General features: G+C 41.7%; 1 protein-coding gene across 3 annotated transcripts in view; it reads right to left on the bottom strand.

The window, feature by feature from the left end:
• Positions 1-26,502, bottom strand: part of LOC6548947 (protein sickie) — a 135,234-nt gene that overhangs the window by 95,659 nt on the left and 13,073 nt on the right. For 2 of the 3 annotated variants that reach the window (XM_015156483.2, XM_001974168.3), the window contains exons 1-3: positions 9,696-10,144; positions 3,905-4,101; positions 2,357-2,527 (exon numbers count right to left, since the gene is read on the bottom strand). In XM_015156483.2, the coding sequence (XP_015011969.2) occupies positions 2,357-2,527; positions 3,905-3,979 (246 nt within the window). In that variant the 5' untranslated portion in view covers positions 3,980-4,101; positions 9,696-10,144. Of the gene's footprint in view, positions 1-2,356; positions 2,528-3,904; positions 4,102-9,695; positions 10,145-26,502 lie in introns of those variants that run through there. The other variant, XM_015156478.2, reaches the window with a different exon arrangement.

Below are 26,502 nucleotides of genomic sequence, written 5' to 3'. Positions count from 1 at the left end.
TCTTGGCCAGATTCCCTTGTTCATCGTCCTGTTTTCGTCCTTTTCCCGAGGTTTTCCCTATTTGCCTGTGCTGCACCTGGTTTGCGTCCCGGCTACCACGTGGATTTCTCATTTCGCCATGCAAATATGAAAAGCAAATGGGGAAATGAAAGGAGAGAAGTCGCCGGTTCGCAACAAAAAAAGGCCTGAAAATGGGAAAATGTTCAAATGCATTGTTTGCTGGCTTTGAAACGGAAAACACGAATAGTGCGGGACGATGAAGCGGGACCGAGCATGGCCATTGTTTTGAGTGCAGGATATTAAGGCAGGGGCGGGGTTGCAAAGGGGTCACACAACAGGTATAAAGCCACGGGGGCACTAGTTTGGGTAATGAATGATGATGTTGTAAGGCAGGATCAATGGAAATCAGATGGCAGCACAAGCAAAATGAAAAGGCAAGCAATGCGAATCGGTTACATTTCTGAGGGACAACAATAGAAGATACAATTTAAGAAGATTATTAGTTTGCAAATAAGACAAACTTCAAAAATGTACAGCGAGGTTACACAGAGGTTAGCCTTCAGCAGATTTTTGTAGCTCCTGGCACTTTTAACACCAATTGGTACAGGATTTAAATGAAGAGACTGCATTCAAAACCTGCACTTAAAACCTGCCTTAAAAAGTTGCACATACATTAATAGCTAAGCAAATGCGACAACATTTTAACAGAGGTGGTTTTAATTTGGGAAATTCATTTTGACATGCAAATATATTTTCGTGTTTTCCGCTACCACCAGCAGTTATTTGCATTTCCATTCGATGCGGAAAGAGTTTGCCATTCGCCACACAATCATAAACTTGCACCTAAACGTATAAACGTTCCCCCAGCCATCTAAAAAACACACAAAATTCGCATGCTACCTACTAATTTTTGATATATTTTTTATTGCATTCTTTATCCGTCTATATTTGAACGCCAAATTGGCAAATTGAGTTTGTTAGTCCAAGCTCCTGCTCGTCAGTATGTGGAAGTGTGTACAAGTATATACAGAGAAATGTGCAATGCATTGCATGGCTTCGAGCTTCTTCATCTCAAATAAACCCAATTTGGCGCCCATGTCACATACGTCAACGCGACTCGGTCACGCCCACTTTTGGGGCAAGTTCGCTGGCAATTTGTCAGCTATTTTTCCACATTTTTTGTTTCTTTTTCTTTTTCGCTTTCGGATTTTGTTTTTTCGATTCTTATATTTTCTTAGCTGTTAGCTGCATCACGTGCCACAGCGGCGCACGTTTAGCTGAGCTTATCATTTTCTCAAAGACTTTGTCTCTCGGCATTTCTAACTCGCAGTCCCTGCCTCCTATTTAATATGCAAAACGTCAACTAACCAAAAACTGACAAAGTTGAAATAAATTTTTATTTCATGGACCCGTTTTCAGTCTCTGTTTATATATCGGCAATGAACTTGCCGCAGAATCAGCGCAAAACCGACGAAAATATGCCAACGCCTTGGGGAGCCTTTGGTCCTGAAGAGCTGGAAGAGCCTAGCGAAAGCATTTTTTGGCAATCTTCTCACGTAGCAGACAGAAAAGTAAAGGAGAAAAAACCAGGATAAATTCACGGCTGGCAGGCATCCTTGTGGAGCCCGGAAAACCAAAACTTTTTAATTTTAATTTTAATTTCATAAATGCAGTGAAGTGCAGCCATCGCTGCTGCAGACGCGAAATCGTTGTCATCATCCCAATTCAATCAGAGGAACTGGTGGAGCAACTCGCACCTGCTGCCAAATTGCTTAGTGCGGCGGAAATCATCATTTTCCAACTCGTAACTGAATTGCGGAGCTGCCGCCGCAGCACGGATGAAAAAGTTTGTCATACGCCCCGTGGTACAGCCAACAGCCAACACGGCGAATGACGGATCCACCTTTCAAATGCACACCGCACTCAAAGCGTGCGAGCGTGTGTATGTGGAATATTTTCACGTTGAGCCGGCATTTGCATATGCCGGATAATGGTCTGGCTTTAGTCGCTTTCCCTCTGTTTTTCCATTTCCATTCGGTTTTTTTGGTCGTGTAAAAAACAATTAACGCAAAAAATGGGAGTGACTCATGAGCCCTTGCGGATGAAATAATCAACGCTTAGATTTTTCCACGTTTCCAGGGACATTTCAGTGGTGCGGTAAATGAGCGAAATTCCAAAGAAAATCAGCTTGTCATTGGCTGATGGCAGTTTCTCCTGCAGCTAACATTTAATTCAAATTATTCAAGTTGGTTGGACAGCTCTTTTCCTTAAATGTATTGATTATCCAAGGCTTGCACTTCTACTTGACTTGTGCAGTTCTTCCTTGCAGGTAAATCCATATTTGATATCAACTTACCATTTGCTGTTGATTCTTTGGCTTCTTGACCAAATCGGGCACCTTGAAGCTGGTAACCGCCTCGATAACCTCGGCGAGAAGAAGACCATCTCGACAGTCGGCGGATAGATCTGTGACTTTTCTTTTCGATTTGGCACGTTCCAAGTAATAGTTCGCCCAGTCTGTGTAGATCTGAAAGGAGATAAAAACATATGAATTTAAATGTTTTCTAAACGGCAACCTAATGGTGCATTCAAGTTGTAATTATGACTTGAGCCATCCCAGCTGTCCCCTGGTGCTGCACAAAATTGCAGTCTTTTGGCAATTTGGTTATCAGGAAATCATTAGCCATCCTGCCTTTCGGCCAACAGCAGCATATGCACAAGGAGTTGAGCAAACAAATTAAAATTGAAGACATTTCCTCCCAGAGAGCCCTTGGAAGTCGTTAAGAAAATCTGTGCAACAATTTTGGCTAAACGAAAAATCCACTTTATTCCTTGGCCGTTCTAGTGGCCTTATCCTTGTCCCATTTCCAACTTCCTTTCCCCCTCAAGGCCCAGCAAGATTCATTTGTTGTCTTTGCTCGTCCTTGGCCTGGTATAGCTTTCATCCGTCTGACTTCCTAAATTCTGTTACATAAATTTAACTACAAGGAATACAAGTTTTGTGAATAATGCCGAATGGGTGTTTGGTCTTTATGGGCTAGTTCGAATTTAAAAAACTAATGTCAGATAGCAAAGCAAAATTAAACGATGCTGCTTTGTATTGGTAAACTACAACAATGGGAAAAATTTTTGAATATTAGAGATGCATTTTGGCTTGCTTATCCATCTAGAACCATCTTACATACACTTTCCTTTGCTAAACTTCTGATCTTCAGGGTATTTGAACTTTCCTTTTTGTTTCTGGCAAGGGCATTATTAGCTTTCCAGACATTGGCCCTTACGTCGTTAGCCACATCCTTACATAGTTTTATTGTGCCCCCTGCCGTTGGCAATCCTAATGTGGCCCTCATCTTCCGGACTTTTCTGCATATGCATGCGACACATTTTATGTTCGCCTTGCCTGGCAATAAAAATATCTTGCATTGTACTTTGCTATCTTCGCCAGCCTTCTGTTTGTCTAGCTGCCATTCTGTTATTGTCCCTGGGTTCTGGCCCTCTACTCCACTGTTTAGCTATATTCCATTTCCGACCGAGTTACGGACGGGCTTTACATCTCAAAGGGCCAGACACACAACAATGGACTTGGCCCAGGACTTTGAGCCGGCTTGCTTATGTAACTTTTCCCCATTTTTCAGCTGCTTTCTTTAGGCTCGGGATTTGGCTTTGACATTGGCTTTCGAACAATAAACTGAAAACTTGTTAGTGGAAAATAGCCGGGCGAATGTCACTGTTACTGGCTGGTAGATCATGAGCTGCAAGGATACTTATGTTTATAAAGCGGCATTTTTTCCACTTTCCACACTCGCAACGTAACATAAATTCAGTTAGCCTTGCTGAGCACAAAAAGCTACTCCTTTGCTAATTAATTTAGTTCCATTAGTTGTGTCTCGTCCTTTATACAAACCTCGGCATAGTCACGCGTCAGGATGCCGTTGATATTATCACAGGACCCCTGGTAGCTCACACAGCGAGCCAACATTTTTTCGCAGCTAAAAGGTTCACTGATTGATGGAGTTGATGCCTTTTTTATTTGCACTTTTTCACATTTCACATTTTGTTTGCGTTTACAGGGCGTCGTTTATCATTTGGAATGGCAAATGGCTTTAAATATTGGTTTAATATTAAATTATCTGGCAGTGACAAGAAATAGTACAATTATGAGAATTAATACAGCATTTCAATGAACTGGTACGGTGACATCAATAGTCCTAATAAAAGACATGGAAAGGCTTGAAACAATGCCCTACAACGACAATTTAAAATGTAAGTAACATCACACCTAACAGAACCCATTTTTCAAACTCCTGTGCTTATTACACATTATGGACCTTTCAACCACAGCCGTGTTTATGGGTAAGCCCTCTCAACACTTTTCCGTCCTGCAGACCGTTTCATAAATAATAAATTACTTCCAACGGTTGCCCGCAAGTAGAAAAGCTGCACCGTAGAATGTATTATTTTTTTACAGACCCATTAAAATGTCAATTATGATAAAGTTTTATTGGAACACCGAGCGCTGAACACATTAAGCCTTATCAGCGGCACCAGAAAGGAGCCAGCTTTGGTAATAATAATAATAAAAAACATTAGGCAACATTTTCACTTTCACCCTTTTCAAAAACACTTCCCGTCTTCTAAACAAATACCTGGTAACGTTTGGGGAGTGTTCGTTACTTGAGAAGGCCGGTATTTGAATTTAGAAGGGCTTATAAATGTTAAATAAGCTTCGCCAGCTTGCGTTTTAAAATTCTTTTAAAAAATTATAATTGCACGCTTTAAACACTGTAAATTGAAATAAATATCGAATTCAAGGGTATTTTAAACTCTATACACCTTAGGCATGCCTTGCACCTTTCTTGTTATTTATTTTTTGAAGTTCCGTGTTGAAAATCACACGCCCACTTGGACAAACTAATTGAAAATGAAAGTGGCACCCAGAGCTGACAGAAACAGAGGCAGCACCGCCATCATGTTGCCAACAACAGGTTGGTTGTTTGGCTGCTCCCGAACCCGCGTTCAGGAAATGGGTTTTCGGCCAGGACCCCCTCCAAGCCCCAACTTTCCGCTCTTTGGGGGTAGAGCTTATGCATAATTGGAGCTGACACCCTTGTCAGCGACAATTCAGATTTGTGTAGGCCAAGCAATTTTGCTGGCCTGATAAGTTTTAGTTCGGGGCTGAAAAGGGGTTGACAAATGGTCCAGGAAATCAATTTCGGTATTGGGGGTATGAGTTTGGGTATGGGTATGAAAAAGGTCAAACAGCCATTTAGGAAATGAAAAAGCAGCCACGCCCACCAGCCTTATCTAGTGTGTGAACACTTTACGGGGGTGGAGCGGTGGGTTCGGGTGAACTTTAGCCCCGAAGTACTTTACTTTACTTTCTGTGAAATGTCAGTGAAATGTCAGAATAAAAGTAATGCTGATAAAAATTTTATAGCTTGTCAGAAATGCGCAAAAAAACAAAAATAACCGCCCCCGAGGGCTTGCTGTCGCTTTCCCTGTTCCTTCTGTTCTTTATCAAAAATGTCGCGACTTTGGTACTTTACTTTATTGGAATTTGCATGGCAACAGCAAAAGCGACAGGTGATTCTAGGGGCGTGGTGGGGTGCTTCGCGTCAAATTTATGTTAAATCGAACGCCCATAAATGGGGCTGCAGGCTGTTAAATAACTCCATCGATGATGTGCGCCTTGTGCCCAAGTGGGTTTCGGTTATCTCGCCGTTAACAGTTGCTTTAAGCCGCTTTAAGGATTGGCCAAAAGCATCTGAGTGCTAACTCAGGTGTATGAGCTTCTGCCACTCTGCACGATGCTAACACAACAGTGGGATTCACGCATGGTAGTTCAGCATAATTTATTATTATTAATAAATATTATTTTTCCGAATATTAGTAATTTGTCCTCATGTCATACCATCGGTTACTCATTAAGTAAAGGTTTAAAAGTATAAATGAATTTTCAATACTAAGCTGAAAAATCAGAAATCAGAAAAATCAATAATAAGCTCCTGAAAATTCGAATATGCTCGAATGGCATCCAATGACAACCTGTTGTCAGCCTTTGATAATGGAGCTCCCCGAATCCCATCTTCCCCCCATCGGAGCATTACACCCAGTAACATGAGCAAAACTCACCCCAGGATAAGGCTTTGTAGTCAGCATCCCCATCTAACCTCATTAATTTGGATTGTATTATCGGCTTTTATCGGATTCGACCCAACATTTCAGGCATCTTCACTTCCACCTGGAACTCAATTTGCCCGAACCTCAATGACAGCCTTAGAAGAAATCAAATCACAGACGATTGACATTTGAAAGTAATGTCAAAACAATCTCGGACACCTTTTGCCCGGCAACTTTGATTTGGACGGACTGGAAGAAACGGGGAGAAATCGGGGAGAAATTCGAGGCAAGTGGACTGATTGGGCCAATGTGTTGATGTGCCCAATCAACCGAGTTTCATATCAAAGGCAGGTCCGTCAACATTGCCCAGAGTCGGGGGCACAGAATGAGACATCATTTAGGATGGGTCAATCGCATAAGAGGCAATAAAACCGCCTTTAAGCGATAAATATGCCTTTAATGCATTAAAGCGGTTACAGATTGCTACCTACAAAAGCTATTAAATTCATGTTTGCTTTTATGAACTATAAATAGCTTATGATGTAGTGATAATGTTTTGAAATGAAACTAAAATACTACGAAAAATATCTCAATAAAATAAAGTGTATTGTATATAGCAAACAAGTTTATTCAGCTATACTAAAATATTTTTGTAATTTTTTGTAGCCCACGTTATTTAAAGTAATCTATTTATTCAAATGAAGCAAAAAATTACCATGAAAATAAAATGTATTAACGCTATTAACAACGTTGCATAGTATATCTGGTGGCCAGAGTTTCTGTTTTTTATACAATGCAATAAATTCCAAGTCTAGTGCCATTTACTTCTCGTATGCAGCTTTTCAATTTCGCTCGTTCAATTTTAAATAAATAGGCAATTCAAGTGTTTTATGACACTGAAATGGACGACAGAGCTCTCCACAAAGCCCTTCCTCCATTTTCCAAAATCATCTACCACCACACTTTATCGTCTGCAAAGGCCAATAAACTAAACCCTTGTCTCCGCCATACAAAACCCGTCCCTCGTCATTCAAACATTTGTGTAGGTGTGTCAAGTGAATAAAAAGCCCAAAGTGATTATGGGCAATTTCCACAGCCCACGCAGCAAGAAGCTTCTGAATTGAGTATTTCTATTTGTTGTTCTATGCTCCCGTCCATTAATTGATAACAATTCGTGACACAATTAATTGAAAGCTTGCCTCAATTCTTTTATTGCCCATAACAACTAGGCGAAACTGAAGGCACAGCAGATAAACAAGAACATAACTCGGTTAAGGAGGGGAAATCAGCATTTCGCTGATGGGCAAAAGGAAAACAGGCGAAAGGAAAAGTAAAAGTTGCGACAGAAACGCTTGTCAACTGCCACATAAATAAAATATAGAAATTTATTTTTTGGCAAAGCCAAGCGGAAGCTCGGAAATACCCTCCCCTTCGTTTAGCGATTGTCAAGTAGGAAAAGGTGAGGGATGGCTTGTCGCTTTTAATAATGACAACTCATCAAAAATGTATATGACCCAGTTGCCCGGATCCACACACCCCCCACAAACAACCTACTAAAAGATGCCAAAAAATGGGACAACTTTCACAAATAAAACACAAACGGATCCAAAACAAAACCCAAATAATATAAAAATATATATCATCCGGCAAGTTGGCCAAAACTTTTGCCTTGCTGTTCGGCTAAAGTGCCGCCGGCACTTTCATGGCTAGTGGATAAGTCCTTGGTGGGGGAGGGATGTCCCAGCTGGGGCTAAGTGCCGAATTAGCGATGCACGGGGGTCGGTGGCCCCAAAAGGTCATCGAGGGAGTATTTACGGGTCAGATAAGTGGCAACATCTAACATACAGGACACAAGATACGTCCGATTCAAATTGGTAATAGGTGTTTTTCAATTTTAAATCTATCAGTGTGGGAATCCACTTTTAGCTTTCAAAGCTAAAGGAATATGTTCGAACCGCCGAAGCGGGAAATGAAGATGGCGCCAAGTTTACATACGCCTTCCTTAATATAAGCTTATAACAAATAATTTCTCCAATTAACTCAAACCTGATCACAAAAAATAACAATGAATTTTTCATCTGCTGACTGCATTATTTAGGCCATTATCGTGATTCACACATCGACAGCTTCAGCAAAAGCCGAACATTTGGCTGGTAGTTTTCCCGGCCATTAGCCTGCTTGACCTGCCACTTTATCTGGTGGAAATCCAATGAAAGCTGCTTTATGCCGGCATTAAACTAATTGCCAGACGCATCAGCTGCTTGCCTAATTTTGCATAAAATTTTGCACAGAGCGAAGAAAAAACAGCAATGGTTTACCGCAGGGAGTAGGAGAAAAACCAGAAAGACCGCATATTGGACCGCAGGATACACACGAAAGGACTAAAAACAGGCCACTACGCCAAAGTCAATGGACATTCGGGCAATTGGGCCCAGATGCGAGTCGAAGTGCCCTTTTCCAGTGTGAGTGACACGTGGACTGGGTTCTGAGTGGACACAACCCGCCAGCATCCTCAGTAAGGCACAATGGAAATCGATATGTGGGCACCTAAAAATAGTACCCAATTTCATAATGATTAAAAGGCTGACCCGAAAGCTTGCAGGCCAAAAATAAAGTAATTTTTTTAATTATGTTTTCAATTAATTATGCGACGCCACATTGCGGCACCCTTCGGAAAATACTGCAAAACAAAGAAGAAAGCTTTCTGGCGTTAATTTAATTACCTCTAAAATGCGGAATGAGGCAGAAAGTGGGCTCAAATGCTTATTATTATGCCGCACGAATGGCAGCGCGGTGTTAACAGCTGTTAAGGCCATGGCGTGTTTGGGCCAACTTAACAGCCATGAGTCACCTGCAATTGACGTCGCGGGTGTGGGTTGCGCGGAAAATCGTGAAAATAAGAACCCTTTTAAGAAGCTCCCGGCTTGTATTACGCATACGCAACGAGCAACGAGCCAACCGAAAACGGAGGCACAACAAGGTGAAAAGTTGCTCGGGGTGGCGAGCAATCAAAGTTTGCCACAGGCTGAGAAAACAAAAAATTGTTCGAAAAGGGTGCCTCCTTTTAACAGCTTGTTTTTACGTTCAAATTTAAACAGCTTGCCGAATGGGGGAAATCAAAGTCCCGGATTGGGAGCTTGAGGAGCTAAGTGGAAAGGAAAATGAGGGGGGCACAAAAAATTGTTGCCTAATGGCTTCATTGCTGATGGGTTAAAAGGGTTTGGGTTTCACAAAAATGAGCTCGTTGGAGCTTGTAATGCTCCATTGTTTTCGCATGCTTCGCACGGGCAATTTTTGGAATATTTTATAATTAAGTACTTTCCCTTTAATATGATTTGTGGTTCATTTGTAAGGCGGAGAATAGGAAAATGTAAGCCTTTAAAATGGAAATTTTTTGTTCACATCTGCTGGAACTACAATTTTAATTGTACTATTTATTTCACTGCACCTAGTTTAATTGAAATTTATATTTTGTGCATAAAAATTAATATGCTGATGAATTTAACTTTTCAGAAACTCAACACGACCTGTATTATTTACTATTTAATTTGAAATTTATTAACCACATCAATTACCACGCATTTTGTTCATTATAATGGGAATTCAATTAAACTGTTTGTTAAACATTAAGCCCTCAGCACTCCGAAAATTGATTTATTGTTGGTGGCACTATCATTTAATGTGCAGCATTCAATAATTTATCTTATCGTGCGGAAAAGAGGCATTTTCCACCCCCGCCAAAGCGAAGCGCATTTTTATTTACACTTAATTAACTGCATTTGCCGAAGCACATAAATTTCACTTGATTAAACCATTTGCTGCACTACTTTCTCAGAAAGCGCTTTAAACAAAAAACGACGAAAGCGCAATTAATTCATTAAAAATGAGCCGAACCAGGGGAAAACTAGGCACGCTTTTCAATTCTATTTTCTGCCGAACCGAACGGAACCGAACCGAACGGAACGGAAAAGCGCTTTTCCCCAACCGATAAGCGACGCGATCACAAGCGAACTGAGCATCAGAGAGAAATGGGAGCATCTTGCTCCTCTTCCAGTTGGGAATCTATTTTTGGTAAAATGCCAGCAACATTTTCACAATGGCCGGCAACATTTCGTCGAAAATAAATGCGTGTAAGACGGAAATGTTACTGTCTGCCGGATTAAGCGATCGTCGAATGGGAAATTGAAAATGGGAAATCTGTGCACACTCACCGAAAATTCAATTACTCAAACCATTTTGGGAAAAATCTCAAATTTAAATCACAAAACAAACAATTAGATTTCGGCAAAAGTGAGTGCTGCAAAAGCAGCAACTCCAACATGCCAAATGCACCAGCCCAAAACAATGAAATGGAAGTATTCGTGAGTAGATGGAAACAGAGGGTTGGTAGTAAGGGTTCCGTTCTGTAATACAATATCACTCACGATGGAGAGTTTTCAGTTTCAGCGGAGCAGGCTCGGGGTGGCGAAGATGGTGGCCAATGCAAATAAGTCAAGTTAAAATTAATTTACATTTTACAATGGCAGCAGCAACAACATGTTGACTCAAGGCTAATGGTTAAACAAAAATAAGGAAAGAATCCTTGCATACTTTCTGGGGATGTCCCGAACAGCAAATTGATGAGTGGACACAAGACAAGACGTGAAAGTCAAGATGGAAAGGAAGTAAGGGATGCATTCTTCTTTTTCCACGACACTTTAAAGTTTTCCAACTTAAAACCTGCTATTTCGTTTTCTTAACTACCTGTCAAGCCAGTGCGAAATTAGCGCTGTAGCTCCTACAATAAAAACTGTTCAACTTGTAGCCAGTCATGCAACAGTTTTCCCCTTTTGGCCATAAAACATGCAAAGTCACTACAGAGGTAAATCAGCATATTCGAACTCCCAGAGTTGCAAAAGGAACTTACAAGACTTTAACTTTAGTGCTGCAGTAAATAAATCTAGAAATGGAATAAATTGCGGGCTTATGGGTATCGTAAAGCTTAAGTTAATATGCCCTAAGTGAACACATTTCTCATTTAGAAGAAAACTGCTAGAAAAGTAAGATAATTAAAGAAAAAAACAATGGCATTTAAGCTGTAAAATATATACAAAACATCTTTTATTCAATATGTATTCGTATAGAACAAAAAACAAATAAATAAGCGTAGGATAGTTGTTTATGAACTTGAATATTTAGAACACAAATTTGTAGTATACAAATCAATACTCATACAATCCTTCGCATCTAGATTCCATGACATCAGACATCAAAAACGATAGTTTTAGCATTTTGCCAATTTGTCGCTCTTTTACTTGTTTTTCTGAACCGAACCACCACTTAACATCGTGCCGCAGACCACTTCTGATTAACCCAGGTTGAAGTTTATCGATGCAGCCGATTTAATGAGAAGCTACTCGAGGGACTCCACGCCAAAGCATTCGTACCATTCATACCACTCATGCCAGTGCCACCTTGACAGCACTTCGTCTACATCAAAAGCAATTGCTAAACGGGACCCCTCTCCATTCGACGCCACTGAACCCAGACAATGCATCAACAATATCTAAATATATGCAGCTTGTCCACTCTTTTAGACGGCAAGCCCCATGGGTTTCCAGTGGCATTGGCAGTGCCAGTGCCTCGCCAACTTTATGCCAGTGCCACACGCTATTTTTACAAACAATTTCGCAAGTTGACAAGGATTGGGGAGCAGAACAACAGCGAGACGTCTAGGATGGAGGAGCACACGACATTGAACCACAACACGGAACAGGATCGGCGTTCCGGGGATCCGGGGATTCAGGGCATCCAAGGGGGGAGTCATCGGGAACAACATGGCAACTAAGTGGCCCCTTCAAGTGGCTGCTTCCTGTGGATGAGGACGTGGTCGGCATGGGATTGGGGGTGAGGATGTGGATGTAGATGTCCCTGCAGCTTGTTAGTTGTTTCGCAAATTTCCTTCTCGCTCGGCCAAAGTCAATACGGCAAATTTTTGCTGACTGGCTGACGTTGCGACTGATGAAGACTAATTGCAGTTAATGCGGCGTGAAAACGGCATCATCAATCGGCCTTAGAGTGTTGCAACTTGCAAGTTATGAGCGGACCTATATGAAAACCTCCACCAGACATAAACAAAGGGAAAACGTGAAGAGTTTACGCCTAATTAAGTAAACTACTCATGTTAATTAACACAGAAGACAAACAAAAGGCGCGGCGCAACTCATTTGGGGTGTCAAAAATTCGAGGCTATTTATAGGATGCTGACAACAGGCACTTCAAAATCAAAATTCGTTCAATAAACGAACAGGCAGCGGGATTCGGGGGGAAAGTCAACAAACTTGAGAGTGGGGAAATCGTTTCGAAAACAAATTAGACTGCTCACATAGAGTTCAAGGTCCGAATTGCTAATGAGAAACTAAAAGGATGTTGGGGTGTGTATACATTTTTGTGGAATGTCATTTTGAGGGAGATGATGATATTTGCTTCTAAAATAACGAGATAATAAGGCCTTTTACTTTAATAAATATATCGAGTAGCTTTCTTTATTGTCAATTCGTCCGTAACTACAACCATCAGAATATGAAAAACTCGCTTTATTGATGTAAAACAAATGTTGCATTGTAGTTGGAACACGGAATATCTCTCATTCTGATCCCAAGTATAATTGTGAGTCAAAGACTGGGTATTCCCCGGTGGCAGATAAGGTGCCCGATCACTTGGCAATGCGTATTTATAGAAATAAAGTTGCACTGCCTCCCTGGAAACATGTGCCACACTCCCAACTAGGCGTGTCTTGTTGTCTGCTGGCGCTGCATCTTTGACAAAATAAATTGCGTCAAGTTCAACGCCGCCAAATGTCGAAGTGGAAATAGGGAAACTGCTGCTAAAAATAAATAATAACACAGCGGCAAGTTGCGAGGGAAAAACTGTCAACGTGCCTCATAATTAATTGCAACGTTGCACCGACCGGAGGGCAACTTCCTTCGTATTAGAAAGACAGCGCGTGCGAGGACCTCAAAAAAACGACAAGAAAAGCCGGAAAACCCGTGTGCGAGGCTGGAAAAACTTTGACTGATCACATGCGGAAGGAACAGGAGGTTAAAATGTAGCACGACTTGGGGGAGGATTTTCAGCCATCTGAGTTCATGGCGCCATAATTTATAGTCTCTCATTAGGAGTTGTTATAATTTCATAATTTTTCAAGGAAAGGGTTCAGCTCATGTGACAACGTGCTGTAATTAATTTCCGCACTGCGTCCCTAAATTTAATGGTAAAATAGTTTTCCAACATGCCACTTTATAATAGTGTGTCACAATTTCACATGGTCCATTGCGAAACAAGTTTATGGACGCCACACAACTTAAGTCCTCCTTAAGAACTACCTCGCCCCTCGGCGACGTCGTCGTAAATTACGAATAAACCACAAATCACACATTATTACAGCATATTAAACCATTCCGAGAACATCAATAAAACATAAAGAACGGGCAAAAGAACAAGTGAGGGCCGTGCGTTTCTCGATTTTTCCCTCTTGACTTTACGGCCAATGGAGCATTTGCATGTTGCTTGGCAACATTGTTGCCGGCCCTGGGAAATGTGTTGGCTGTTGCTGGACGGTGGTGGTACCCTGTAAGTGTACAGTGCACTGACAAACTGCTTCTCATTCAAAGGTTCATGCTCGAAATGGATTAGTTCTACAACTTCTTCTTTTCTCGACAGTTGCGCTTATTAATGTTTATTAACATTGAGTTTAGAGGTGATCTTTCCATAGTATACTGTGAAATGGCTTCATTCGCAGGTAACAAGCCGTCTGTTTTTTTACAAAGCCATGTTCTTTTTTTGTCCACTTGGCTCTGCCTTTTTGCCTCTGCTTTCAGCATTTTTAAACTTTCATGCGGCAGCTCGACGGATGTCACATAATTATGAGCGTGGAGCACGCGTCTGAGGCAGCTGGCTTTATTATTTAAGCCCTTATGCGTGAGCATGTGAACTATGTACATGCACTATGGCACTATGGCAGGATGCATGTGTGTGCGGTACATAAGGGGTGCACGAGTTTATGGTAAAAAATGCCTGTTTTTTACGACGTGCTAACTAGGATTGGATGGACCGGCAGACGCCACATCGACACCGATTTCCTTTGGCTTCCGTGGTCGTGTCTGGCCATAAAGTCAATTAAATGTGTATAAATTTAATGAGGACGTCGGTGGAGCTTAATGAGCAAGTCCGTAATGCGCACTGCACACATAGCGATGAAAGCCGCTTGTCTCCAGTTTCTTAATGGGTATTTCGATGCCTGTTAATCGCATGCGAGTGACCAAATCGAGACTATTAATGCAGTTCACAGGTTAACTGCGCCATGTGAGGGCCTTTGACATTGCGCTTTATTACAAATATACTCGAAATACCACTCTCTATACTTTTTCCTTTAGATACATCTGAAACTCATTTAAATTACTGGAATTTAAGCGAGCTTTATTTATATTACATGTATCACCTTTATATATTATTTCCCTGAATTATAATTCATAACCGGCAATTGTCGGCTTGTCACGAAAGTAACTTCAGAAGTTTAATTAGATACTTTTGCAGTTCTTCCAACTTGCCACGATTTTTCGATACGTTCCTAATCCACTTACAACTTATTAGCATCGACAACATCGAGCAGACAAACAAAATCGGCAAATCGGCTTACCTGAAATGAGAGAAAGGAGGGGCAAATTAGAATTTTAATGATGAAACCAAATTAAAGTTCATTTAAATATGAAAATGAAACAGTAAGCTAATTAGCGGCCAGAGACGCGAACTCGAGCAGATTAAGTTACCAGGCTTTGGGCTTTTGGCCAAATATCAACAGCAATTAGGAGGCCAAGATTTGAAATTCGTAAAATTCCCTTTTCGTTTTGGCCACGAAATCCCTTCCACTTTGCGTTGGTAAATATTAGGAAATTCCTTGCATTTACCATGAGCTTCGTGGCTTCATTTTACGCTTCAAGTGTAGTTAATGCCATGAAAATTCCTTTGGTCTGCCAAAAAAGCAGTGGCAAATAAAGGAGCAACAAAAGGGAGGCGCCTACTTGCACTTGGGAACTTGGTCCACTGGCCATCTGGCCATCTGGCAACCATTTCGGAGAATGGAGAAACGAAGAGCCCACCATGTCAACCAGCTTCCTGTCTAATACTCTAATATCCGTTTTACTCGTTATCCTTTTTCTTTTTCTTTGTATCTCATTTTCTTTTTTTTTTTTTTTGGTCTCCTAGTCTTATCCAGTTTGTTGTTGCATTTGACATGTGTAAGTGGCTGTCAAGCGTTTTCAGAATGATATTTTTCCTGTCGACCGGCACCTTCTGCTTTTCTCTGCCCTCCATTGTTGTCCCTTTTGTTCTTCCGCAGTTGATTTTATTTACATTTCTTGGATTTTTCAACCTGCCCAGAAATCCATGACTCGCCCTCAATTCGGGGCACTTATGCTAATATTTTTGGGGACGGGTCAGGAATGTATTCTATTTGCACTCCCCACCCTGCAAATTGTTGAATCCATTTCACAAATTGTAAATCCTTTCTGCAGGCATTTTTCAGAAGGCATTGCCTATTTTCAGGCTTAGGTTAAATCTTTTAGTTATTTGCTACCTCAAGTGGATCCTTGTCGTTTTCACTTTCTGACGAGGGATGGCAACAAATCAGTCAAGAAAAACCCTTTTGATACTTTTCCATATTGGCCACATGTGGAAAAGGATATATTTTAAATTGGGATTAAGTTACAGGCATCGCAAATCATCGAATTAAAATAAAGCAACCCTTAGGACTTAGTGGCACACTAAAAATTACTACAATATTATTTAAATGTTCCAATTTTAGTTGAAACCTTTCGAACAGATTGTAAACTTGATTTGACTTTCGAAAACACACTTTTGGAAACCCCAACGAAATGCCATAAGTTTGCATAGAAACTCAAGCAATTAACCTTTTCGCAAAAATTTGTGCAACAAACTCCAATTTCGAAGACTTTTAAACTCGCATTTAGCAACTATGCCCTCTATAACCTTTCCTGTTTCGGTTTGGAACTTTGCGAAACCTTTCAAATTCCAGCTAGGAACCCAGGGCAAGTAACCTTTCAAGTTCAGTTTTACAAGCTTAGCCCGAACTCTTAACATTTCCAAGTTTAATTCACTGCAGGAAAACCATAGGAAACCATATTCTGGCCAAAAGGAGTGTGGTCCAAACAAAAGTTTATCATTAAACCGAAACTTTGTTGCATTAAAATTGGCTGGGCCTGGGACTTTGGGTGGCCCAGCCGACATGCATATGAGTTTTCCAATCCCCGGAGCAAACGAGTGTCTTTAAACTGATAATTGGATTTAATTTTTGAATAGACGCCGGGCCTGAATGGACCTGAACCGGGTCCAAGACAAAACCCATTAACATTTTAGACACCCAAGCCCGAGCCCGAGCGCAGTTTCCAAAGCCCCAAAAGCGCCTGTTTTGGCCAGCAGCAGTTTTGCTTTTGAGCTGTGAAAATTTTGACATGTGCTTGCCGCTTGCCTCATGCCGCATGCCGCATAACAATGCCTGGAAGTGAGTGGCTCCCCCGAGTGTCACATAAATATTCATTTTCTTGACTTTGCCGTCAGTGGAAAAGGGTGAATGTTCAGCGCCCTTGCCACAACCGACCAACCAACCAGCAACCTCTTCTGTTGTTGACTCTCCCGAATGCGTGTTACATAATCCCCTTAGAGCTGCCAGGGGCTAATTTTTAATTTTTATGGTTCACATGCTTTCCCCGACATTTCCCCCTGCCCCCCACGTGGGCTCATAAAATGAATAATTGCCACTTTTTGGCTCCAGTAGCTCGTTGGATGCTAATAAAGCGGGACCCGGCCAGACTGGCCGTCCACCCCAACAAACAAATGGAGATTAATTTTATTATAATGTTTCCCGACTCTGGCGACTCTTTTCCCCACTCCCCCGTTTGGATTTCCCTTTTTGATTCGGTTTCTGCTATTTTTTGCTTTTGTATCCCGGTATTAAATTAATTTGGGGGCTATGTTGGGCTTTGGCCAGCGTAATTCTGTTTGACCAGCCCCAACGTCTGTAGAGTGGACACTTGATTACATTACACAGCTCCTGAATATCCTGAATATCCTGGGTGGATATGGGGGTGCGAGTTTGAGTGCAGGCCTGAGTATGTGATGTGGTTTGGCTTGAAATGAGCGCTTATGTGCCTTTGATATGGTCTTTTGGCTAGTGGCTTTGTGTCTGGGCTTAAACGGGTCATTAAGGTCTGTTATTGGCTAATAACTTCTTATGCTCCTGCGAAACATTCGGCACTCGAGAGTTGAATGAGTTCCTAATTGCTTATTAGGTATTTACAAAAGATTTAGCTTTCACTTCTCCCCATGGATAATTAACATCTTAAGCAACTTTCTAAGCCTACAAAAAATTAGATAGTTTACTAATCCAAAACTTATTTCATAAGCATGCGGATTTTCTGTGCTTTGCTTTAAATTTCTTTAAATTTACCAATTTACCATAAGTTACCATTTGTCTTAAGAATTCTTTTCCTTACAAGCACAAAATTTTCCTTAAATAAACATGCAAAGTCCACTGTTGAAACAAAGCAAAAATGTATTGCTTTCGTATTCCGGATGGAAATTGTGTTCCAAAGGGGATGCATTAAGCCCTAACCAAGCAGACCCAAAATTTTCAGATATTTGTATAAAGCTTATGCCTTAAAAGGACGCAAATCCAGACACTCGAAAACAATCATTCGGCTGAGTCAACAAGGACATGAAGTTGGAGCTTTGGGGGCTACGCGCTTTTGGCGGGGCGTTATTCAATGACAGGTTGAGCGGTTGAGAGGTTGAGCGTTTTGTGGGAGGACGGTTCGGTATGCATAAATCACTCTCACTTGCTTACACAAGTAGGCGCAGGTCGGGAGTGGGGCTTTCCACCGGAAAATAGAAATATTCCGTGGAGCAGACTGGGCTTAACGCAATTTTCCATTTTTTTTCTCCACTTGCTGTTTTGCTATTTATTTTGGCCTCCCCAACGCAAAAGGACAAAGGCGATTCGAACTGGACGTAGCTGTGGGTCAAACCCACACACATGTATGTGTGTATCCAGACGGATTTCATTTGACAGGACCTGCCACGCCCCTCCCGCCCACACACACAAACACACACAAATATTGAAAGGGAATAATAACAACAGTTGGGCAAACAATGTGCCGCCCGTTCAGGTCACGTTCCTGGGCTTAAGCCTGTCAAGCTGCAGGTCTGCAGGGGGCAGGAATTTCGGGAACACATTGCTCGTGCTGTATAAACAATTTAAGCGATACACGGCATATTTTTGTTTATTATTTTGCTCTGTCTGCCGCGTAATGTTAAATTAATACGCCCCTCAACACAGCGCGTTCTTTTTTAATTTGGTCCCTTAGTCAATTGGCATGCTATAAATATTTGGCTGCATACTTTTGGGGACACCGCGTTTGTTCTGGCCATAAGCCGCTTTTCTGCCCCTCCTCTGAAAACGGAAAAGTAAATAATTAACTCCGCCCCCTATTAAGTTGATGGCCCCATAACACATTTGGCTCAATTAAATCAACACACTGCGAACACCCGCATCTAAATAAATAAACAATGAAATCAAAACAAGTTCCAGGAACACGGAAAAGTTTTACCAAAAAATAACATAACAATCCAGCGAAAGGAAGTTTTGTCAAAACTTTGGCAAACTCAAACTTTGCCAGCTATTAGCTGAAACAACAAGGGAACGGCGGCAGAATTTGGGATGCCAAGTTTCGGGGCGGGGACACTGCCCACGCGTCCTGTCAAATTATCTAGGGAAATTATTTTTTAACACGCACCAGGACTACGAGGACAGAATTTGTGGGAAAGACTCCGGGAATATTTCCTGGGAAGTGAGTACATGCAAGAAGGCAGTTTTATGTTTCAGGAGATGATGTTATTAATGTCACTGCTGCGGAAGATTAAAAATAAATATGACAGGCACTCCTGGCAGCAAGAACAACTTTTATCAGTAGCGATTACTTCCTTACACTTATTTTCATAAAAAACCAAGTGGCATTTAGCGACTTTGTTCGCTTAACTTTCAAAATATTTAGGTACAGCACGCAAATGTACTTTTTCTAAAAGGATTTAAAATAGCACGCTCAAATTACGGGAGATGGTAATCGTGAATATCGTTAAATTGTTAATGCAATTTTAAAGCCATAAAAAAGCTTGACCAATAAAAGCAACAAATAATTTTCATGCTAATTTACAGACACTCAGCGAATCAACAAATGGCTTAAATTCGCTGCCACTCTAACCAACTCCAATACCATGGAACTGTTGCTTTTGGCCAAATAAATAAAACGCCAGCAAGGAGCAGTCTAAACACTCCCAGCTGAATCATCGGAAACAAGTTTATTTTAACTTCCATTGCCTGCCACTTTTTGGGGCAATGAAAGGGGTGTTTCGCTGAAACCATGACTATTTACACAGGCACCGAAAACGTCCTTAATTAGCCCCGTGCAGTTTCGAGTGCCAGTGCGGAAAACAACCAAAATATTTGCACTACAATTTGGCAGGAGCCAAGCTCACTCCACACCACGAAAATCGCTCGGGCTTCTGGTTTATCAAACGTATTCGTTGCGGTTGGCACCTGCGGCTAGTTGGCCAAGTTATAACTGTTGCCTAGGTAAGTTTGCGTTTGACTCGACCACAAATCAAGGCAAAAGTTGGAGAATATTTTTATGACTTTCTCATAAGTTCGCCCGCACGCAAAGCAATTTTTCAATTTTGTGCCACGCTGATAGGCCGGCACGATTTCCGCTGACTTGACAAATCGTGCAGGAATGAAATGTAAACCTTTACATACAAAAACTTCATTCCAAGCCACTTCTCCCTCATATTCGTGCTCCTTTTTGCTCCTTTTTTTGCTTATTACGTGCCCGCGTTACCAAACACGGAATGGTCACAAGAGTCGAAGGACAAAGGACCCTCTGATGATGATGATGAGAAGGCACAACCGAAGGAGGCCCAAAGGGACTTTTCGGGACGGCCTAATATGTTCAGGGCCTGCGGCCTGAGCTTAAGTGAAATCAACGAGAAATATATCCATTTATCTGAAGTAAGAAATCATAAGCAATCAAATGCAGTGAGACTCTGGAAGATGCTCTACAGTTTTGGGTTAGTTAGCACTCGTTCTTATCAGGAATATTTTCATCAGAGTCTTTGTATATACGTAACAAAAGCTAAATAAATAATCTGTACGTTTTCACACAAAAGTATTAAAATTAAATGCCAAGCAAAACATTTATCTATCGTTTTTTACCCAAACTAAACTAATTAATTGAACCAAAAGACGTTTGGATTAAGCCAAATCATTGCTCCTGAACTTGCCGTGAATTCTAAAATTGTTGCAATGTATATTGCCATTGCTAATATACTTAGCTGTATTCGCCCTCGGAGCGCACCACAGGGGCGGAAAATCACGACCAGGACGAGCTCAATGGTTGCCTCTACAGCTAACACTGTCCATTCATCACTCAGAGAAATGGAAGGAGCAAAAACTGGGGGACTTAGGTGGCGAAAAAGTTGAGTTCAGTCTGGAGAAAGATGAATGACTTGACAAATGCGCTGGTCATGAATCAAATATCAATTTGACAAGCGGAAAACTCCGAAAGGAGCTCAGGTGGCCCTTACCCCTGAAGAAAAGCCCAACTTATTCAATTTAATTGCGGTGGAGCCAGTGTAAATGACACGGGGCTGTGTGGCTAAGCAATTTTCGACTAGGATTAAACTTCAAACTCGCTGAGGGGCCAGGGATTAATGAAAAACTTTATCGCTGCACTTTGCAATTTTCGACGAGAGTGTTTATTAAGTTCGGCTGCAAGTTAGATTGGCCTGTTCCAGGATAAGGATGAGCTTCCTTCCAAGCAGCCATCAAAACTCGACGACGTTTCATTAGCAGGCGGCGAAAAGCTGGAGGACAGCGCGTCTGGGGAATTTGCATAGAGTCAACCCAACAGACAGACACACACATCACATTAATTATAAACAAGCCAGCCGCATCCGCTGGGAATTCCACGGGGAAAGCCCAATCTACTTGATTAATAGTGTGCAAGCGGCAGGCAGCTCCAGTCGAGTCCTCGTCACTCGGCTGTATCCAGCTAGATAAATGGGAAAAAGCAAACAATTAACCCAACAAAAGCAGTGTCACCTGCGATTGGGGCTACAAAAAACACCCACCCCACCCCATCTCATCCCATCCCATCCAATCACATTCCCTCCCGAGCTTATCAAACAGACAGGACTCTGGACTCGATGGAAGTAGTCCAACTTCCTGGCGCTGCACTCCGGGCGTTTTCGTTTTTATTGCCACTGTCCGGTGGAAAAAATGCAGCTAGGACCCGAAATGGAACCGGAACTCGAACGGATGCCAAATGCCACAGTCAGTTTTTGCAATATGTCGCCAGTCGATATGGCTCGGATATGGCACTCCTATCTCTACATATCCATGGCCCTCCTGGATGCTCCTCCTTCCCGACTCTCATTGCCATGCAAATCTATGCCAAATTCAGCGACATTTATGCCCGAAAGGCGGAGAAGCGATTTTGCAAAAATGTTTTATTCTTTTCCGTTATGCATTTTAAAATTATTCTGGCAAAACTGATTTAAGGCGAGGTGTAAGGGATACTCCATCTGTAAATATGTTGAAAAGTCTAAAATAAAACAGGAAATTACCAACGATTTTCCACCCTATAAATTAGCTAATAAATCATGTATAAATGAAATTCTTTTCTGGTTCGCCGGTAGATCCCTTGACTTCTGCCTTTGCATAACTCGTTAGAAAGTGACACAGCTTTCCCAGCATTAGATCTTCATGCTTATTGCGGTCGGGATCATTATTTACGCCGTCAACGATATTTTCAAATATTTAAAAAATATGCAAATGCACCAGCAAAGTGGGTGAGAGAAATTCCAAGGGTCTAGCCAGGTTGGAAAAACAAAAAAGGGCAAATGCATTTTTCAATGACGCCTGAGGGCTAAAAACTTGCATTTGCATGCGTAAGCTAGTAAACCCAGGGACCCCAACCACGAAACATTTGAAATGAGGTTGCACGGTGCCTTTGCAAGTTGAAATGTGGCCAAGCCACAACGGAAGCTGGAAAATGGAAAAATGGAGGGCTAAACTGAGTTGAAATGCGGTTGGTTTGGGGATATTATTAAAAATTCTCGCAATGCCAGTGGCGGTGAAGTCTGGCTATGCGAAGAGGTGTTAGAAAGGACCCTGCTCATTACTCTTGCTCCCTATCGCCCCTTGAAAAGAGTGACAAACCATCTTAAACTGGTTAAAGCATTTGAAACACTTTCGCAGGGAGTGCTCGAAAAGTGCTGACGATTTCTCCCCCGTCCAAAAGAGAAGCGGAACCATCAATTTCTAATAATGTAATTTGGTAAACGTCGTTCCGTACACCGAACACCCCTTTCGAGGGTGGAAAACTTTCTCCGGCTTTCATCACGTACAGCTAGGGAAATTCGCACTAGCGCAGCAGAACATTTGGCAAAAGAAAAAATTGTTGTTTAACGAAGGCAGTTAGTCAAATATTTGCAAGTTGCATCAGCAAATGCCAAAATGAGCAGAGAGCGCGAACTCCGGCAAACTGAAGCTCAAACTCAATTACTGGCCATGACACCTCACAACAATGCTGGCGGAAAATTCAGGGGAGGCAATTGCCAGGGGGATTGAGCAATCCACACCCACATCAAATGCAAATACAAGCCAGAAACATTCGCACGCTCCGCCCGGAAATAGCTGGGATACCGGATGTACGACAAGGGTGGGCCATCATGTCCATGGGTGCAAGAAATTAAAATCTAATAACACAGCTCAGAGCATAAATATTTGTTATACTTTCCATATCAAGTTTAAGGCTCAGCATTCGGTTTAAAGGGGGAGGACTGTGTCTGGGTGACCTTTTCCCCCGCTTATAGTTTACGGTCGCCAGGATTCCGGGATGCGAGTGCAGGAGGGCTGGGTTGCTGGGTTCCTGGGTTCCTGGGTTGCTGGATTGCTGGGCACATAAAAACAAATGATTCAACACTCCATAAGCCCCAGAGTAAGGTGGGTGGTATAAACTCCAGGGTAACTGCAACAGACATCCTTGATATGTCCGCATGATCCTGTTTCTGTTCCTGTTGGCAGGGGCAACCTGTGCAACATTTTCCCAGCTTTGGCTGCCTTAGGTGAGGCTTCTGTTTTCCGCCCGTCTGCGATGCTCAAACTCCGATTCCCCGAGATTGCTCTTTGTTCTTTGTTGTTTCGCCCCCTTTATTTTGCGGTGGGTTTTTGGTGGTTGCAACGGCGAGGGTTAGCTGAGGAGTTCTCTCTAACTGATCTAATGATGGATAGCAGCTTAGCACAATTCGGGAGATAAGATCTTTGTTATCTATCAAATTTTTGACAGCTCTGAGGGCGATGAACATTTTTAACTCAGGATCAGATTTCTTTAATTATAGCCAACTCTTTTTTGTTTCAAAAGAAAGGAACCATATTATACTACATCATGGGAAAGTGAGTTAAACTTATCTGATTTAAGGTTGCCCTTCAAAGTGATCCAAGTAAATGATATTCCTAATGAAGAAGACAAAATGAATTTACTTTCTTGTTTTCTAATCGTGTAAATAAGTTTTCTGTGTACTTTACAAGTACTTACTGGCCATTTGCCAATCCACCCTCCTCAGCAGGATGTGAGCCCCCGCATCTTTTCGAGCTTAGACTAGCACAAATGTCCTGGAAAGGAGGTTGTCTATGGCAGGTCTATTACAGGTGGAACAACAGAACAGGGAGGATTACTTTCCTTTTTGAGGCTACAAGTTTTTAAATGAATTTAGTTCAATTTGATTATGACTGGGGCACATATTGCATTTTATACGGAGAACCGTACTGTAGTTGACGTTTAATCTTGGCTGGGAGTTTATTTCAGCACCCCTTTGCCATTTCCCCGATGTTCAGTGGGCGTAATTGATGGAAGGACACTTTTTCCCTCTGCCGAGCAAAAGCCTTTGAAATTCAATATGCAGTTTGGGTCCAATATTGGCCAACATCCCCTTATCGAGGTCCAATACAAAATCAATTATGGGAATCAGCGCGCCTGGGAACCCACACACACTCTGACACCATATCTCATGTATCATGGAGGTCCTTCGAGCCGTACGTGCGTGTAAAGCAAGTTATAAGCCTGTGTAAAACTATAAATGGCACACAGGACTCGGCGATGTCGCCTGCGTAGGCTTAAGTGTGTTTGACTGCGGCTAATATTTATTTCCGGCAAATAAATCCTCCCCAACCCCAACCCCGTGGGCCAACTTGCAGCACCCCGTCCCGGGGCGAAAAAAAACAGGATCAGCAAACGGCGAAACAAAAAGGAGAATACAGTAAAACCAGGTTATTAATTTCTCACAAAGGGTCCCCCAAACATATCTGCTGAACTAACCTTTGCCAAAGGAAAGGGTATATCGATTTGTTGGGGTGATTTGTAAGGTGTAAGGTGATGCGGGAAGATATTTTTGAAGGGGTTACAAAAAACTTACAACAGACTATGCATCTATTTTAGTCTCTCAAACACTTTTTAAAGGTATTTAAAATACGCTAAGTGTGAGAGTATTTGAATTCTTCACAACCTTTTTATTGTATTTTCCACAATGATTCTGCACCGGGACACATTTGGGCATTAGTTTTATGGCATTTATGTCGCAACCCCAAAGTAGCGCAAAAACATCGGGCAAAAAATCGTTATTGATAGCCCCCAGTTGGGGTATATGGGGGATTTGGTGTGTGTAGCCTACATTCCTGGGTGCATGTCATAAATTTCTGTGTCCCTGTCCATACTCCTCTTATCCTGTCGTTCACCCTTGGTTTTCGTTGTTGTTTGCTTGTTATAACTCTTATCACTAGGTTACGTCTCTGGCCATCCATCTTGTCAATTTTGTGAGTTGTTGTCTCTTCTAATTAGCTACAAATCTCAGACGTTTGCTTTGTCGTTGCTGTTTGACAACTCACAATGATAAATATTTAATGCTATTAGTATTTGCACAAAAAGCCAGCCATTTCCCATCAAGAAGTTACCTTCAAAGTTAGCCAGTTGGACGAGAAACCTAATAGACGAAGCCGAAACGGAGTCTGGATTTGAGCAAAACCTGAGCTGAAAAAGAATCTTTGTAGATTGCACTTTACTTGGGAAGTCATTTTTTGCCTGTTTACCTTTAAAGTTATGCTAACCATATTTAGTGAAGTTATGGGTATGCAAGAATAACAACCAGGAAGTGCATTTCAATGAATTTTAAAGTATGTACATAAAAAATGCATATATTTTAATTAAGAAAGCCTTATGGTTTTCCAAGAGGAATTTGTATTGGTATTTAATCGTCATCATTGCAATCATCACCAAGTTTCTGTGCAACTCCGTATCCTTAGAGTATTATAGTCATTTCTGTTTACTTCCATTTACATTTAGGTAAATTGTGTCAGCAAAGCTATTTTGCTGAGGTAACTTTACCTCTGGTTTTCAAGTTCCTTTAGTCCCAAAAAAACAAGAAAAGACTCCTTTTTTCCAGCATTGTGCACTGATTTATTTGCCATGTTTCTTACCTTTCAAATGCACAAATATACAACAGCTGCGGAGAGAAAAATGGGAAAGATAGCAGGCATCTTGCGCCAAAAGAAATGTAAATAATTGCGTCGAGGAAATCTTTTTGCCGCTTGCCAAGGAATTCCAGAAACAATGCAATTATTTTATGTGCTCAGCATGCTCGGCTGCATTGACTAGTAAATTAATTGCATATTTTCAAAGTCCAGACTACAGACCTTATGGCATTTATAAGCCGCGCGCCAATGCAAGCTGTTCCTGGTTTCTGGCCAAGGGCGAAAAAACCAAAGCTTTTAATTAGTTGCACCAGCCAGCCTCAAGCTGCAACTAGAATTTAATAAATAAATTTCTCAATAAGCCAAAATGCGCAATTTTCAGTAACCCACTTCCCACTGCACACCACCAACAAAGCAGTTTAAAATATGCATTAACTGGTCGAAAACAGCAAAGTGCCGACTGCCAGCCTCCCCGTGGAAGCCTGCCCAGTCTGGTTAGTGGCCAAAAATTATGGCTATAATTTTTCACAGCTCCCTAAAAGAACCGGAACGAGGCCCAGGAAACTTTCCCAGCTCCGCTCTAGCGATTATCCCATAAGCAAAAGTACGGAAAATAAAATAAAATAGAAGGGAATAGAAAAGGAGCCTGAAACTTTTCCCTTTTCAACATTGCTGCTCTGATGCATTTTTGCAATAGGAATAGGCAACCAGGAAGCAAAACAGGATCTGGGGACATTATAAATCTGTCA

The sequence above is a fragment of the Drosophila erecta genome, unplaced genomic scaffold (genome assembly GCF_003286155.1).
Source record: "Drosophila erecta strain 14021-0224.00,06,07 unplaced genomic scaffold, DereRS2 tig00000092-arrow-pilon, whole genome shotgun sequence".
Classification (NCBI taxonomy): Eukaryota; Metazoa; Arthropoda; class Insecta; order Diptera; family Drosophilidae; genus Drosophila; species Drosophila erecta.
This window is presented reverse-complemented; position numbering and strand designations above follow the sequence as displayed.